This window comes from Chrysochloris asiatica, unplaced genomic scaffold (genome assembly GCF_000296735.1).
Source record: "Chrysochloris asiatica unplaced genomic scaffold, ChrAsi1.0 scaffold00026, whole genome shotgun sequence".
Classification (NCBI taxonomy): domain Eukaryota; kingdom Metazoa; phylum Chordata; class Mammalia; order Afrosoricida; family Chrysochloridae; genus Chrysochloris; species Chrysochloris asiatica.
Window position 1 is genome coordinate 23756478 of NW_006408544.1, and position 14648 is coordinate 23771125.

At 43.1% G+C, this 14648-nt stretch overlaps 1 protein-coding gene across 1 annotated transcript in view; it reads right to left on the reverse strand.

Moving 5' to 3' along the window:
- Positions 1–1682: 1682 nt before the first annotated feature.
- Positions 1683–14648, reverse strand: part of PPAP2B (phosphatidic acid phosphatase type 2B) — a 117115-nt gene continuing 104149 nt past the window's right edge. The window contains exon 6 of the mRNA XM_006839817.1: positions 1683–1936. Within this exon, the coding sequence (XP_006839880.1) occupies positions 1811–1936 (126 nt within the window). The 3' untranslated portion in view covers positions 1683–1810. The remainder of the gene's footprint in view (positions 1937–14648) is intronic.

The window sequence follows — 14648 nt, forward strand, 5'->3', positions numbered from 1 at the left end:
AGCTTTTATTTCAAAAGCACATTTATTACAAGTATAGTTTCGCAGATACAAGTTTTCACTTTGTATTCTACAAAAGTCTTTGAATATTATTCTCTTTACAAAATGGAACCTTACAAAAATACTGACAATTTAATGTTTTTATACAGTTTTCTCTAGTTGCAGTTATTTCTTCCATTGTAAAACAATGTCTACCACAGAACTACGAAATTTTAGTTGATATTAAAAAAAAAAAATGAACTCCATGCTTTTTAAAGCAGCTAATGTAAATAACACAGGTCGAGACACAGTTTATAATCATAGTGGATATAGCTAAAATTGTTTCAGAAATAATATTTTACATAGTTAACTTTTAAGGTTTTATACATTATTTATATAATATTTATATATAAAAATCATAGCTTGCTATAGTTGAAATGAAAGGACGGATGTGCCTGTGGTTGATGATGCATGTGGTTACAGTTAGCCCTTTGAAAGGTTTGCATCCAAGATCTAAAACCATTTCTTCCTTCCTCCTTGCTTTAAAGGTTCAGTAGAAGGAGTCCCTGTGTACTGCCTATAGTTCCTGTGTACTTGCTTGGGAAGGACTCAGGGATAGAGGATGAGGAAAACTCTACGGAGATTTAACCCATGTGTTCTGCCCAGCAGAACCTACCAAGAACTGTCCTAGAGATCAACCCCAAGACAATAGTGCTTTACACAGTTTAGCAAGAACAACTCTTACAAGAACTCCAGTCAGTTCCGTTTTCTTGAAGGGTAGCCTCGCAGATGTGAGCCCGCCTGCTTCTCTGGCTCCTTCTGACTTTGAGTAGCCAAAAGATTGGTTCATTTTTCATTCTGCCCCCTTCACTCCCCCATCTCTTGTACAGAAAGCCGCTTCTTCTCAGACAGTGGCGGACCACGCCTTTGCTCATCTCCAGACCCTCATGGGAAATTCCAGTAGATACACAGCGAGGACTTCAAGAGAGAAGGCAGTCACCAAAGTCTAAGCATTTCTAAGAGTGTGCAAGTGCCCGGTGATTGGTGTGTGTCCCACATCAGCATCCTGCAACTGTTATTTCAGCCTCACAGGCTGATGCGTCAACAGAAGACAAAATGAGGGTGGACACCATCCACGTCTTCTGAAATTGTGCTTTTTGTGAAATTCACTCGTCCACAAAGAGTTCCTAATCTCTAATGTGAGGGACCGTGGTTACTGGCTTGTGGGTCGGGGAAGTGATAAGGCCTCAGGATTGGGAATTTGATTGGGGATAACTCAACCCCAAAAGCTTGCTCTTTCCTTTTATCTAAAAACAAAACAAAACAAACTCCTCAAACCAAAGTCACAGTAAAGAATACAATAGGGTAGACAGAAAGGCAGGAGGGGAGCCTGAGCTCCCCTCCACCCCATGGCTATTTTCTTGATTCAGTGCTATTTCTGGCATCGTGTGCTATAATGTGAATTTGCGCTTTTCTCACAGGACTGGGATTCCTCAGGTCACAAAAGTAACCAACAGACTCCACTTAGATCATTTTAGTGTCTGTTCTAGAACAAGCCCGTGTTCACTAGAACATGAACACTTAAACCAATTGCACATCCAGGATTCCGGCACTTGGTGTTAGTTTTGATGTTGTTCCCACATAGGTGAAGACTACCTATTTTGGAAGGCCACAGAGTAAGACACTTGTATTTTGTTTTCCTTTTAAAAAATCAGTCAGGCAAAACTTTTTTTTTTTTTTTTCCCTACATTCTACTGTCTGATGAGATTGGAGAGCAGCAAGAAATTGCTGTCAGCAGTCACTTTACAAAAACAGCTTGTGAGGTGGGTGGCACCTAGACCATGTTGTGGTGATTGTTCCTGTCGATGATGTCCACAGGCGAGAGGATCTCCTTCCTGATGGGAGGGGGAGGCAGGGAGAGAGTCGTCTTGCTCTTGAAGAGGTCAGACACGAAGAAAACCTAGAAGCACAAATCAGAGATCCCAGTAAGTAATGGGTACCTAGGAACTGGGGTCATAAGAAAGCCAAGGGAACATTACAGGAGCAATGGGCTTTAGGAAAAAGGGGCTCCAAGTCATAGGTCTTTCAGCAGAGAAGGGCTGTAGAGATCAAACAGACCAACTTTTTTTTTTTTTTAACAGATAGGGAAACTGAGGCCTAGAGAAGTGTAGTGACATGGGCCACGTGGCACAGCAGCAGGAGGAATAGAAGGCTACTTTCAGTCCATTATTCCATATCTGCAAATCCCTATTTCTCAAGGCAAATGAATTGCAATGACATAAATTCCTGAACAAAGGAAGTAAGTCATAGTAATAATTAGTCACATTATTCTTTCCTCACAAAGGAACCTAGGGTGTAACCAAAAGATCAACCAATATGAATTCACATCAGCAGGAGTTAGAATAAGGAAGAGATAGTGGCCACATTTTCCTGGAAAATCCAGTAATACCAACAGTTATTATGGGGGTGAAGAAGCCAGTCTGATTGCTGCGGGAGTCAGAAAGCAACTCAATGGAGAGGTCACTGAAAATTCCCTATCACTCCGTCCTCAGCCCGTCCTTCTCCTGGGTATGTGGCCTCACTGGGGCTTTCTTAAAATCATTGAGAAACATCTATTGAACTTCCACTTGCAAGGATATAAGGATGCCTCAGGCTTAGTTCCTGCTCAATGGATTGATGATGAAAGATTCAAGAACTTGATGAGTTGCTGAAGAAAAATATGTTTAAATGACAAAATACACTTAACGACTACCTCATTACTTCACTTTTTACATTTAACGCAACAGTAAAAAAATTCTACCATTTGACATTTTTTCACATTAACAATAGACTTCTGACAGTAACAAATGTCAAGGTGCAGAGCAAGAGTCATGTTGGTTGTGATGGTTAAGGTAATGTGTCAACTTGGTTGAGCCATGACTCTTAGTGGTTTGGTAGTTATGTACCAATGTAATTTGGCAGTTCTGTGATGATGTAATTTTTAGTTATGTAATGAACCTACCAGCTGCTCCGCGGGAGAAAGATGAGGCTTTCTGCTCCCGTAAAGATTTACAGCCTCGGAAACCCTGTACAGGGTCGCTATGAGTAGGAACCGACTCCACGGCACATAACAACAACAACAACAACAAATGAATGATTATGTACAGTGTAACTCATTCAATCTGTATGATGAGCAAATGATCTGAGAAGCTTGATTATATGAGGAAAAACATGGCATCAGGATTGGAGGAAGACTTATTAACAACCTGTGATATGCAGATGATACAACTTTGCTTGCTGAAAGTGATGAGAACTTATAATACTGATGAAGATCAAAAACCACAGCCTTTGGTATGGGTTGCACCTCAGTATAAAGAAAACAAAAGTCCTCAACACTGGCCAAATTATTAACATCCATGTAAATGGAGAAAAGAGGGAAGTTGTGAAAGACTTCATTTTGCTCAGATCAACCATCAACACTCACAGAAGCAGTAGTCAAGAAATCAAATGACATATCGCATTACGCAAATCTGTTACACAGATCTCTTTAAAGTGCTGAAGAGCAAAGATGTCAGTTTGAGGACAAAGGTGAGCCTGATCCAAGCCATAGTATTTTCAATAATCTCATATGCGTGTGAAAGTTAAAACAGTGTAGAAGAATTTATGGTGTTGGAGGAGAGTATTGAAAGTACCATGTACTGCCAAAAGAACAAACCAATGGGTTGGAAGAAGTACAGCCAGAATGCTCCTTGGAAGTCGTGATGGCCAGACTTAGTCTCTCATACTTTGAACATATGATCAGCAAGGACCAGTCCCTGGAAAGGACATCATGCTTGTTAAAGTGAAGGGTTGGAGAAAAAGAGGATGACCCCCCACAATGAGATGGATGAGTCCAGTGGCAGCAGCAATGGGCTCACAGTTAGCAATGATTGTGAGGTTGGCGAGGGACTGGACAGTGTTTCAGTCTATTGCGCTTAAGGTCGCTATGAGCCGGTGCTGACTCAATGGCACACCTAACAACAACAACAATGAATGATGTAGTCATCATACGTTTTGTGATCTGCTATGGGCATCCTTCATTTTTGCAAAACACTGAGTTTTACAGTGTCCTTGTCTTTGGAACCTAATCATGTTGATAAGTGAGGATGAGTGTCCACAGAAATTGATTAGAGCTCTTTAGCAACAGGAACTTGTATGAAGTAACTAAGTGGTATTCATTACCAGTTGTGTCATTTCTGGGAAACACATGGCTGGGTTTCAAAATGAGGGATAAACACTTTGAAAGCTCTATGTCCAACAGCTTTCTGAAGTCAAATTTTTTTGTCCTGAAAACAGTGATGTGTTCCTTAATAAGGTCAACAACTATGGACTTCATTCTGGTCAAATTGTTGTGTGCCATCGAGTCAATTCCGACTCACAGTGACCCTGTAAGACAGACTAAAATTACTCTGTAGCCTTCCTAGGCTGAAATCATTACAGGACAGGTCTTTTCTCCCTCAGAGCCACCAGTGGGTTTGAACCGCTGAGCACTTAACCACTGAATCACCAGAGCTTCTTTCTGGTCACATTACTGGCAAGAAACTGAAATCTTTCATAAGAAATCACTAAACTGAGATCTGCATATAGCAGGCGCTCCAAATCAGTTGATCAACCAATTTCCATAATGTCTCTTCTGTAGTAACAGAGCAACGAACAAATGGCCACAAATTTTACAGCAAAAAACTGGCCATGGGGGTTACCCCAGGGGAGGGAGCTAAGAAGCCGGAGGATTAAGGTAAAATGAAGGTATACTTGTTATTGTAAACGCCTTTATATCTATTGAATTGCATACTCATTGCATAGATTACCTATTTAAATGTTTGTTGTTGTTGTTGGGCTGTGGAGTCGGTTCCGACTCATAGTGACCCTGTATAGGGTTTCCAAAGCTTTTAGTCTTTATGGGAACAGAAAGCCTCTTCTTTCTCCTGTGGAACAGCTGGTAGTTTCAAACTGCTGACCTTAAAGTTTACAGCCCGATTTGTAACCACTATGCTACCAGAGCTCCTTAAATGTTTAGTGAATACTTATTTTGGCTGGAAAAGAGCAAAGAAAAGAAAGGTAGACTGCGTATATGTTACTATGTTATTGTTGTTTTCCGTGCTGTCTAATGGGTCCTGACTCACAGGGGCCCTGTATAGGGTTTCCAAGGAGTGGCTGGTGGGTTTGAACTGCCAACCTTGTGGGTAGCAGTCTAGGGCTTATCCTACAGTGCCACACCAGGACTCTATATGCTACTATGAGTAAGTGAAATATTTGCAAAAAAAAAAAAAAAGTAAACTTTTTTGAAAGTCCATTTACAGCTTGAGTGCTAATAAATGCACAGTTTTGCCAAGGAAAGCAATCAAGCCTTGGTGGTATCCCTTTCTAGTGAGAATCTGGGTACAGAAAGTGTGTCTTCCTTGCCAGGCGGCTTTAGGATTCCTCTCTGGAAACACTGTCCAAGGAAGTGGAAGGATGACCAAATGTCCCCAGTATAAGGAAACACTAAAAAGCATGATCCAAGTTAAATGTGAAAAAAAGTTAAGTTTTTCAAGTCTTCTCAGTCCATCCCCATGCTCAAATCTCCCTTCAAGTTTCCTAATGGCTTCCCTTCCTACTGTCCCTAAATGATGTCATCATCTTGACAGAAGCAGTGACAATGGCCTCATTGCTACCTGAAAATGAGCCATCCTCCCGCCCTTTCTCCTTCAATTTTATCTCCAAGAAAAAGGTTTTAATAAATCCTTCCATCATTGGCACTCACCCCCACTGATTCAACCTAGCAGCAAGTTTCATTAAAGAATGGCTCCTAAAGCTCTTGTTTAGAGATCTTTCTCTTCTATCCTCCAAGATCCTGCTCCTATTACCTCAGTGTGCTGCCTTAGTTCCCAACTTAGGTGTCTGAGATCATACCCACTACATATTAGGATTTCAGTTTTCTATCTGCAAGATGGGAATCATATGAAGATTAAAGGCAAAAATGTTCTTAAGAAGACATAAATCAGTGTCTGGTACACAGTTCAATAAAAGTTATTCCTATCTCAAATACCTTGGGCACCAAAGTGGGTCCAGAGTGAGCCATAGTCTCTCAAGCCACCAAATCTTTGCTCGTCAGTCTTTTTTCCCAGATAAAAAGCTTCTTAAGGTATATTGTAGCCCTAATTATCCTGGTAGCATAGTGGTTACGAATTGGGCTGTGAACCGCAAGGTCAGCAGTTCGGAAGTACCAGCTGCTCCGCGGGAGAAAGATGAGGCTTTCTGCTCCCGTAAAGATTTACAGCCTCCGAAACCCTGTTCAGGGTCACTCTGGGTCAGAACCGACTCGACGGCACTTAACAACAACAACAATTATCCTATGAAGTCCTGGTATGTCGCTGTGGGTTAATGTGCTGGACTGCAAAGTTGGTTTGAACCACAAGGTCGTCAGTTCAAGCTCACCAGCTACTCCTTGGAAACCCTATACAAGGGTCGCTATGAGTCAGAACCAACTAGACAGCACTTAACAGCAACAATTATCCTATATCACCCACAACACTTAGCAATGGGCCTTGCCCACGCAGGGGCTCAATAAACGTTCACTGTTGAATTTCTAAACTACTGAGAAGCAAACACCATTCGGGTACACTGGCCTTGGATCTTATCAGCAAATAAAACTCCTGTGGACCTCAGGGGGGAACCACATACTAACACTCCACATGCACACACCCCAGCAGCAAGATGAGAAGTTGAGTCCAGTCCAGCAGAATCCCCCTTTAAGCTGTATTTTGCTTTTAGTGTAGCTTAAGGTTACACAAACACTTTTTGGGGATCATAAAACATGATCCTTTCAGACTCACACAGCGTTCAGTCCTCCCAATGCCCGAGTAGCAGAACACAAAAAAGGACTCGAGAAAGTGAAAATGTCTTGGCTTGGAGCAATTCCATTTCCTGCAGAAGATGATCTCCACCCAAAAAGAAAACGCCAGGACCCAGGCTGGGAAGGGTCCATATACTTTAGGTTAACTATCTTAGATCTAAGGCCCAAACCCACTCCCAGGCCACAGCCATACTTCACACATTTCCTCTGCTGGGATGAAGGAGCACATTAGACAATAAATACAGCTTCAGCAAACAAGAAATCTATACCCCAAGTGCCAGGAAGTGTTCTATATTATACCACCCAGAATTTTCTCTGACTCGTTGCATTGTATAATTTACTTTTTTTGGAGAAATGAATGAATGCAATCAATAGATAGCTACTGAGAACCTGCACTATGTCAAATTCTGAGAATATAAGTATATATAAGACAGAGAGACCTTTGCCCAGGGAGAGAGAGAGGTTGGTAAACAGACCTCTCTTTGGTGCTTTAAGGATTATGATAGAGGGAAGCCAGAGTGTGAAAGAACCAGAGAATGTGGCATCTAACTCAGACAGAAGGGAAGGGCGGAGGGCTGTAAGAGGCTTTCCCCCAAAGGAGGTATATCTGAGTTTAGCTTTGAAGGCTAAGTAGGAGTTAGCCAGGTGGTGAATGCTAGGAATGTTGTTATAGGCAGAGGGAGCAGCGTGTACACAAGCACAAGAATGAGCGAGCACAGCACGTTCACGGAACGGTGAGAAGCTCAGTGTGATGACTAGGGTGGATGGTTTGATGGGGCTGCAATGGCCAGGATCAGACTTTGAAAAGCCTTCTGTGACACATCAAAAAGTACAGACAATATCCTCTTGGCTCGAGGAGCTATTGTTAAGGCTTAAGCAGTGAAGAATCAAGTTGGGAAGACATGCATTAAAATCATGCTGGTCTCTGGAAGAGACACTGTTGTTGCTGGGTGGTATTGAGTCAATTTTGACTCAGAACAACCTCATGAGATAGAGTAGAACTACCCCATAGCATTTCCTAGGCTATAATCTTTAAGGGGAGTCTTCCTGGGAGCACAGTACTTGAGCGATGGGCTGCTAACCAAAAGGTCAGTGGTTCAAATCCACCCGTGACTCAGCAGGAAAACGATGTGGCAGTGTGCTTCCATAAATATTACAGTCTTGGAAACATTATGGGACAGTTCTACTCTGTCCAATGAGGTAGCTGCAAGTTGGAATTGACACGACACTGACAGCTTTGCTTTTTAGTTTTGTTTTAATCTTTACAGGAACAAACTGCCAGGTCTTTCTCCCATGGTGCTGCTGGGTGGGTTCAAACCACTAACCTTTTGGTTAGCAGCCAAGTGCTTAACCACTGTGCTAGCAAGTCTCCTTTTAAAATATAGAGGGAGTTGGGAAACAGTGTAGTGATCCTGAAGGCAGTGAGACCAGCAGGACACACTAATGCAGAGTCAACAAGAAGATGAGTCTTGGCCTACAGCCATGCCACGGAGACAAAGAAGAAGAGATGGATTCTGAGATGTGGAGAGGATGAAACTGATGGAGATGTTGTGTATGTGTGTGGGCAGTAGGATGGCAGAAGTAATGCTTTTTTTTCCAGTTCTGTTCTTACCCCTGGAGATCTCTGCTACCATAAAAGCTCTTATAGTTTTGGTAACTATGCTAGGGATACGGACTATAACTTTGTTTTCCTCTACCTTGTACTAAGTAGTTTAGCTTTGTCTTGGAGAAGTGATTCTGACCTCCTCCTGATTAGAATGGCAGACTAGTCTGTGGTTTGAGAGTAAAGTGATCTGATTTTTCTCACTCAGGACAAGGATGCCTTCAAGAACAAGACACCATGCAAACAACATTCATTTACTGTGAGGAAGCATCCTTACAAACAGTGACCATTATTTGTGTTCTGGTACCATTGTATCACCATCTCCAACATTTGATCCAACACACACAGCACTAATTAAAAGCTTGGCTCTTTGGAATAAGAGAGACTTGTCTTCAAATCCAAGTTTTACCATTTTAAGAAAAACATTGAAATGGGGGACACAATACCTAACTCAGAGGATTACTCTAAGGGTCACATGTCCTAACATGTAACATGTAAATGGTCAAGAGGTCAGTAAGTGGAGACCATTGTCACTGGCTTGTGTGTTCAGTGCTTACCAGATAAAGGCAAGATAACACTCAGAGTCACTTCTTCTCCCTACCCTTTATGTATAAGGAGAAGAATAGAAAAAACTGAAAAAAAGGAGAGAGGGGGGAAATGATTGAGAATAAGAATAATCGTGTAAAAGCCAATGTATATGAAGGTCATGTGCTGATGGGAGTTTCAAAGGACAGATAGGATCTGCTCTAAAGCTCCTAGAATTTTTTTTAGAGTTACTTTGGAGGAATGAGTCAGCACAATCAAGAAGGAAGATGTCCCCATGTCTTCTTGCTGACATGCACCCACTCCGGAGATGCCAATGCCCTCAGAACACACACAGCCCAGTCCTGCTGGCCAGAAGTCAGACGTCTGGTCCGTAGCTAGATTTCCATTTCCATTGCAGTGAATGGCTGAGTCAGCAAATACTGAAGGCCAATTAAAATGGGCAGATTACAACCCAAAACTGTCATTGAAATATTTCTGGAGTCCCAGAATGTTTCAAGTCCTGAGAGTGTGTAAGGGAGCCCCTGGAAGATAGGAGTTATGCCCTTATGTATCATAGTTTTTATGACCGCCTCCCCCCCCACCCTCCGGAGCTTAGATGTTAGCACAGAGCAGATAAGCATAAAAGCAGGAGAATTCCAGAATCTTAGAACCAGAAGATCACTGAGAGATTATCTATTCTAGCATTCTTAAAACGCTGCCCACAGGACATCTGTTTCAAAATCACCTGGGTACATCTGAGACAACAGATTCCTTGGCCCACCCTAGATCTACTGGAAATAGACGAGCTCAACTCCAAGATCTGCCATTTAATGGCTGTGTGTGTTGGACAGGTTGACATCTCTTGGAGAGCAGTTTCTTTATTTGTAAGCTGGGCATCATGACAGCTTCCCTGAGCTATCCTACCATCTTCCTTAGTACCCATATTGAACTTTCAATGGCCTCTGTCATAGCACAAGGCCATAAGCTTCAAAACATAATGCTATGTCATGTTTCCTACTAGACTGGAGGAGTTGTAGCTACTCAAGAGTATGAACTGTGCTGAGTCACTGTGCTCAGAGTAATAGCAAATGTAGCCTTCAAAACATAGAGTCCACTCCCAATTTGAGTATAGACACCATGCATCCTGCCCCTGTGCCAAGACCTTGAGATTTCCTTTTGGCTTCCTGCTTTACCAGAATGGACAATCTCTCAGGCTAAGGAAAGACTGTTGTTATTGTTAGGGGCCATTGAGTTGCCTCCAACTCATAGTGGCTCCAGGTATAACAGAAGGAACTATTGCCCCATCCTATGGAGAATCTAGTGGAAAAACCAGGGAATTTAGCACACCCTTATGCCCTGCATCTAGTTAAGTGCTGGCTAAAGAAAAGTTATCTTTGGTAGCCCTGCATTTTGCCTAAATGGGAGTTACCCTATTACATTCATTACTTTCTGACCTCAGTAAAGGGTTTTCAGCAGCTTTTGGCACTGGGGATTTGTCAGCTGTCTATGTCGAGGGATTTCCTGGTATAAATGAGAGGGAACATGATGCGCTGGACAGAGTGTCACCCGGGGAGGCAGGCAACAGGATCTAACACCAAAATTGCTATTACTGTGGGACTCCGGCTGTCACATGTTTGTCTTGACTTGACTTTATAGAACATGAAGAGGTTTACAACTTCAGCTGATGGATCTGCCCTGAACACCTACTTTGACTTACTGACTGTCAGGCTTACATGAAATAATAACTGTGAAAACACTTTGTACCTAGAAAGGGCTCCATCACTAATGACCATCACTCTAATGACAGTCCCATCAAAAGAAGAAGGGAGAGGTTGGAGCAACAAAAGAGGAGGTTGCGAGCAAATTTGTAAGGAGAATAAAGATCTATGCCCTGCCAAGGAGCCTCACAGAAAGGCCCACTCCTAGTCTATTGAGAAGGAAGACCCATAGGGCCAACCAATCTGACAATGGGGTACTCCATCCAGCAGAAACTATAACACAGGAATGTGGTGTCCCATGATAACAGAATGGACAAAGGCAGGGGCCACCACTCCCAGAAGTCCTACAATTTTGAAACCGAAAGGGTAAAAGAGGGTTATTATTAATTGAGCTCACCTTCCCATTATTAATAAAATGCTTACATACCATTTTCCCACCCATATCAAGATCTTTGTTTAAGCTATGGCTTCTGCATGAAATCTCCTTCCTTTCCTTTTGCTCTACAGGTAATGTTCATGTTACATTGAGATGCATTTGAGTTATGTATGGTGTTGGAGGAGAATATTAAAAGTCCCATGGACTGCCAAAAGAACAAACCAATCTGTGTTGTTAGTACAGCCAGAATGCTCTGAGAAGCTAAGATAGTGATACTTCACCTGTCTTACTCTGGACATATTATCAGGAAGGACCAGTCTCTGGAGAAGGACATCATGTTTGGTAAACTGGAGGATCAGTGAAAAAGAGGAAGGCCCCCAACGAGATGCGCTGGCATAGTGGCAGCAGCCATGGATGGGCTCAAGCATAGCAAAGATTGGGAGGTTGGTACAGGACTAGGTATGTTTTGTTCTGTGCACGGGGTCGCTGTGAGTTGGTACCAACTCGATGGCACCTAATAGCAACAACAACAATGCTCACTGATCTTTCAAGCACCACTTCTTCTAGGAAATCTGCCCAGCACAATATCTTTGAGAAGAGTTAACTGTTGTCTCTCTGGTGTTCCCACTGTCCCCCTTATTGCAGCCACTGTATCATTCTATTGCTCTCGTTTGCTGACATGCCTTTTTCCACCAGATCAATGTTTTTCTCAAATTATAGGTCATAAACCATTAGAAAATTATGAAATCAATTTACTGGATGGTGACCACCAGCATTTTTAAAGATTAAATATAAAATACCAGAATGTAGCACACAGTGGGGAGTGTGGTGGCTTCATACAATAAGCATTGAACGGCAAATTACAAGATTCATGGCTTGAGCCCACCAGCTGCTCCATGGGAGAAAGATGGGGCTTTCTATACAGGCTCACTGTGAGTCAGAACCCACTCGATGGTACTTAACAACAACATCATACACAGTACATCATTATTTTGTGTGATATTTGTTTCAGTAATAAGTGTGTGCCTCTATTGGGTTGTGATGTCAAATGTCTTTCTTCTTACAAATTGTGACCAAGTCATTAAAAATGACTACACTCTATGTTCTTCAAGGACCATGTCTTTTTTGTAGTTTTAGATCCTTAAAACCAAGCAGAATAATAAATGCATAATACTCACTCAATAAATGTGTTGCATGTACCAAGCACTATGCATTTTTTTATTTCACTGAATCCTTAACCCAAAAATCATGTAAGGTATATCAGTCCCACTTCACAGATTTGGGAAAACGAGCTGAGAGTGAAGTGAATTGCCCAAGATGTCTAACTAGCAAGTGGCAGGTGTAGAATCCCCTTTCTGGGTCTCTGCCTCACTTCTGTTCCATCCTTCTCAAAAAGTGAATGAAAAAGAAGAAGTACTTTGCTAACTATATAGCCATCATCCACTGGAAGCCAAGGCTGATCTCTGTCTGTCCTTGCTTCCTTTTCCTTCCACATTCTCATTCCTGGCACCTGTGCCTACCTGAGCCTCGGAGCCTGGGGTGACAGGGTCAGCCCCAGGGATTATGGGGACAAAAACTAGGCTTTCATAAAACTAGGGCCATCTGGAGATCATTTCATCCATTCCTCTATGCATCAACAGTAATAAGATTGCAGTCTCCTCTGTTAAGAGAAGAAAGAAATCATACACCAATTACTGGCATAAACCAACATGTTGGGAGTTTACTATTTTAGTCCTTCTGAGATGGTATAAGGATGTGAATCAAGGGACCAGGACTTGGTTCCTCCCCATCCACTCTTTTGCTATGTGTCCTTGGCATGACGTATCTTCTCTCTGCACCTTGGTTTCCTCTTGAGAAGCCAATCATCACAGAATTCTTCTTCACACTATCATCCTTGCTGGTCTCTGTTCCCAAGGTCACCTCCCAGGGTCAGAGACAAAGAATGCCCTGGCCCTTCCCTACATCCTGGAGTGAGGCTGCAGCACACAAAAGAGCAACCGCTAGCTGAGGCACACCCCGGGAAGAGGAAAACCAGGAAGGACCCTGCTGTGTGTTTATGAAATTGATGAGCAGCTGCTTCCTTTGCCCAGCCCACAGTGATGGCAGCCTGGCCCTCCCCTGACCCCTCCCAGGGCCCCATAATTTGCCATCTGTTAGAGGGGTCAGGGAAGAGGCGGCCAGATATTCAAGTTGTCACCAGACAGGAAATGAACCGATGTCTGTCTCTTCATCCAAGTCCCTGGATTAATCCAGTGGGCGGGTATGGTGAGCTCAACTACAGTGTTCTTGCCTTGGGTCCAGGTGACTATGCATGAAGGTGGGAAGGAGACTGTGAGGGTCAGTATCTGCCTGTGTTGGCCTCTGTCTGTCTTTCTGTGATTCTGAGTGCTGCTGGACCGAAGACAGACTAAAGGATTCTCTATATATCTGAGGGCGGAGTGCAGTAGCTCTGTACGATAACTTCCACATTCTCATTCCTAGCACCTGTGCCTACATGAAGTTGGTGGTTCGAGCCCACCAGCTGCTCCATGGGACAAAGATAAGACTATCTGCTCCTGCAAAATTTTACAGATTTGGAAACCCTATATATGACAACGAGATGGATCGGCCAGGTGGCATCATTGATGGACTCAGGGGTGGCAGCGGTGGTGAGGTTGGCCCAGGATCGAGCATTGTTTCGTTCTGCTGTGCATGGGGTCGCTATGAGTTGGTTCCGACTAGATGGCACCTGACAACAACAACAATATATGACTCATTATGAGTCAGAACTGATTTGACAGCACTTAACAACAACACGGCACTGTAGGATAAGCACTGGACTACAAGGTCGGTTTGAACCACAAGGCTGGTGGTTCAAACTCACCAGCCACTCCTCAGAAACCCTATATAAGTTGCTATGAGTCGGAACTGACTCCGTGGCATTTAACAAAAATGAGTATGACTGTGTTCACTCACTTATCTATCTTGGCTGTGGCCTGACAGCTTTGTGTGTGTGTATGCCTGTCCTATCTGACCCACTTGTCTGTACCCATGCATTGAGTCGGTGACGCTGTGTATGTATTGTGTCTCTGCTGGGTCCCAATGTCTTCTCTCTCTGGAAAGGGCATAACTAGTGAACGGTGAGGAAGGAGATCAGACCCACTCCAGGCTGGCCTGTGCTTTATGTCTACACAAGTCGGCTTGCTGCGGCAGGACCTACTCTCAGCAGACCCAGGTAAAAGTGCTTGGTTGTCACAGCCTGTTGCCTAAAGCTCTTCAGGTCTGAACCAACATTCTAGAGTTACACACTGCATCTGTTGGGGTGCATGCCATGATTTCCAAAGGGAACACCCTCACAAACATTATAGGGACACAGCCCATATAAGAAGGCAGGTCCAGCTTAGCTGCAACAAAATCAGCTGTGTTGTAGAATCTCTGTGGAAAAGGTCATGGAGTTACAGGGCATTCAAGAACATGAAGAAACTTGGCTCAGATGAAGAAACTTGGCTCAGAGAGGAAGTGTTCTGCTTGCGGCACAAGCTAATTCCTCATTCATTTTTTTTAAAGCAATGCTTATCAAGCACGTATTGAATGTTAGCTGATGTACTAAGCACTGAG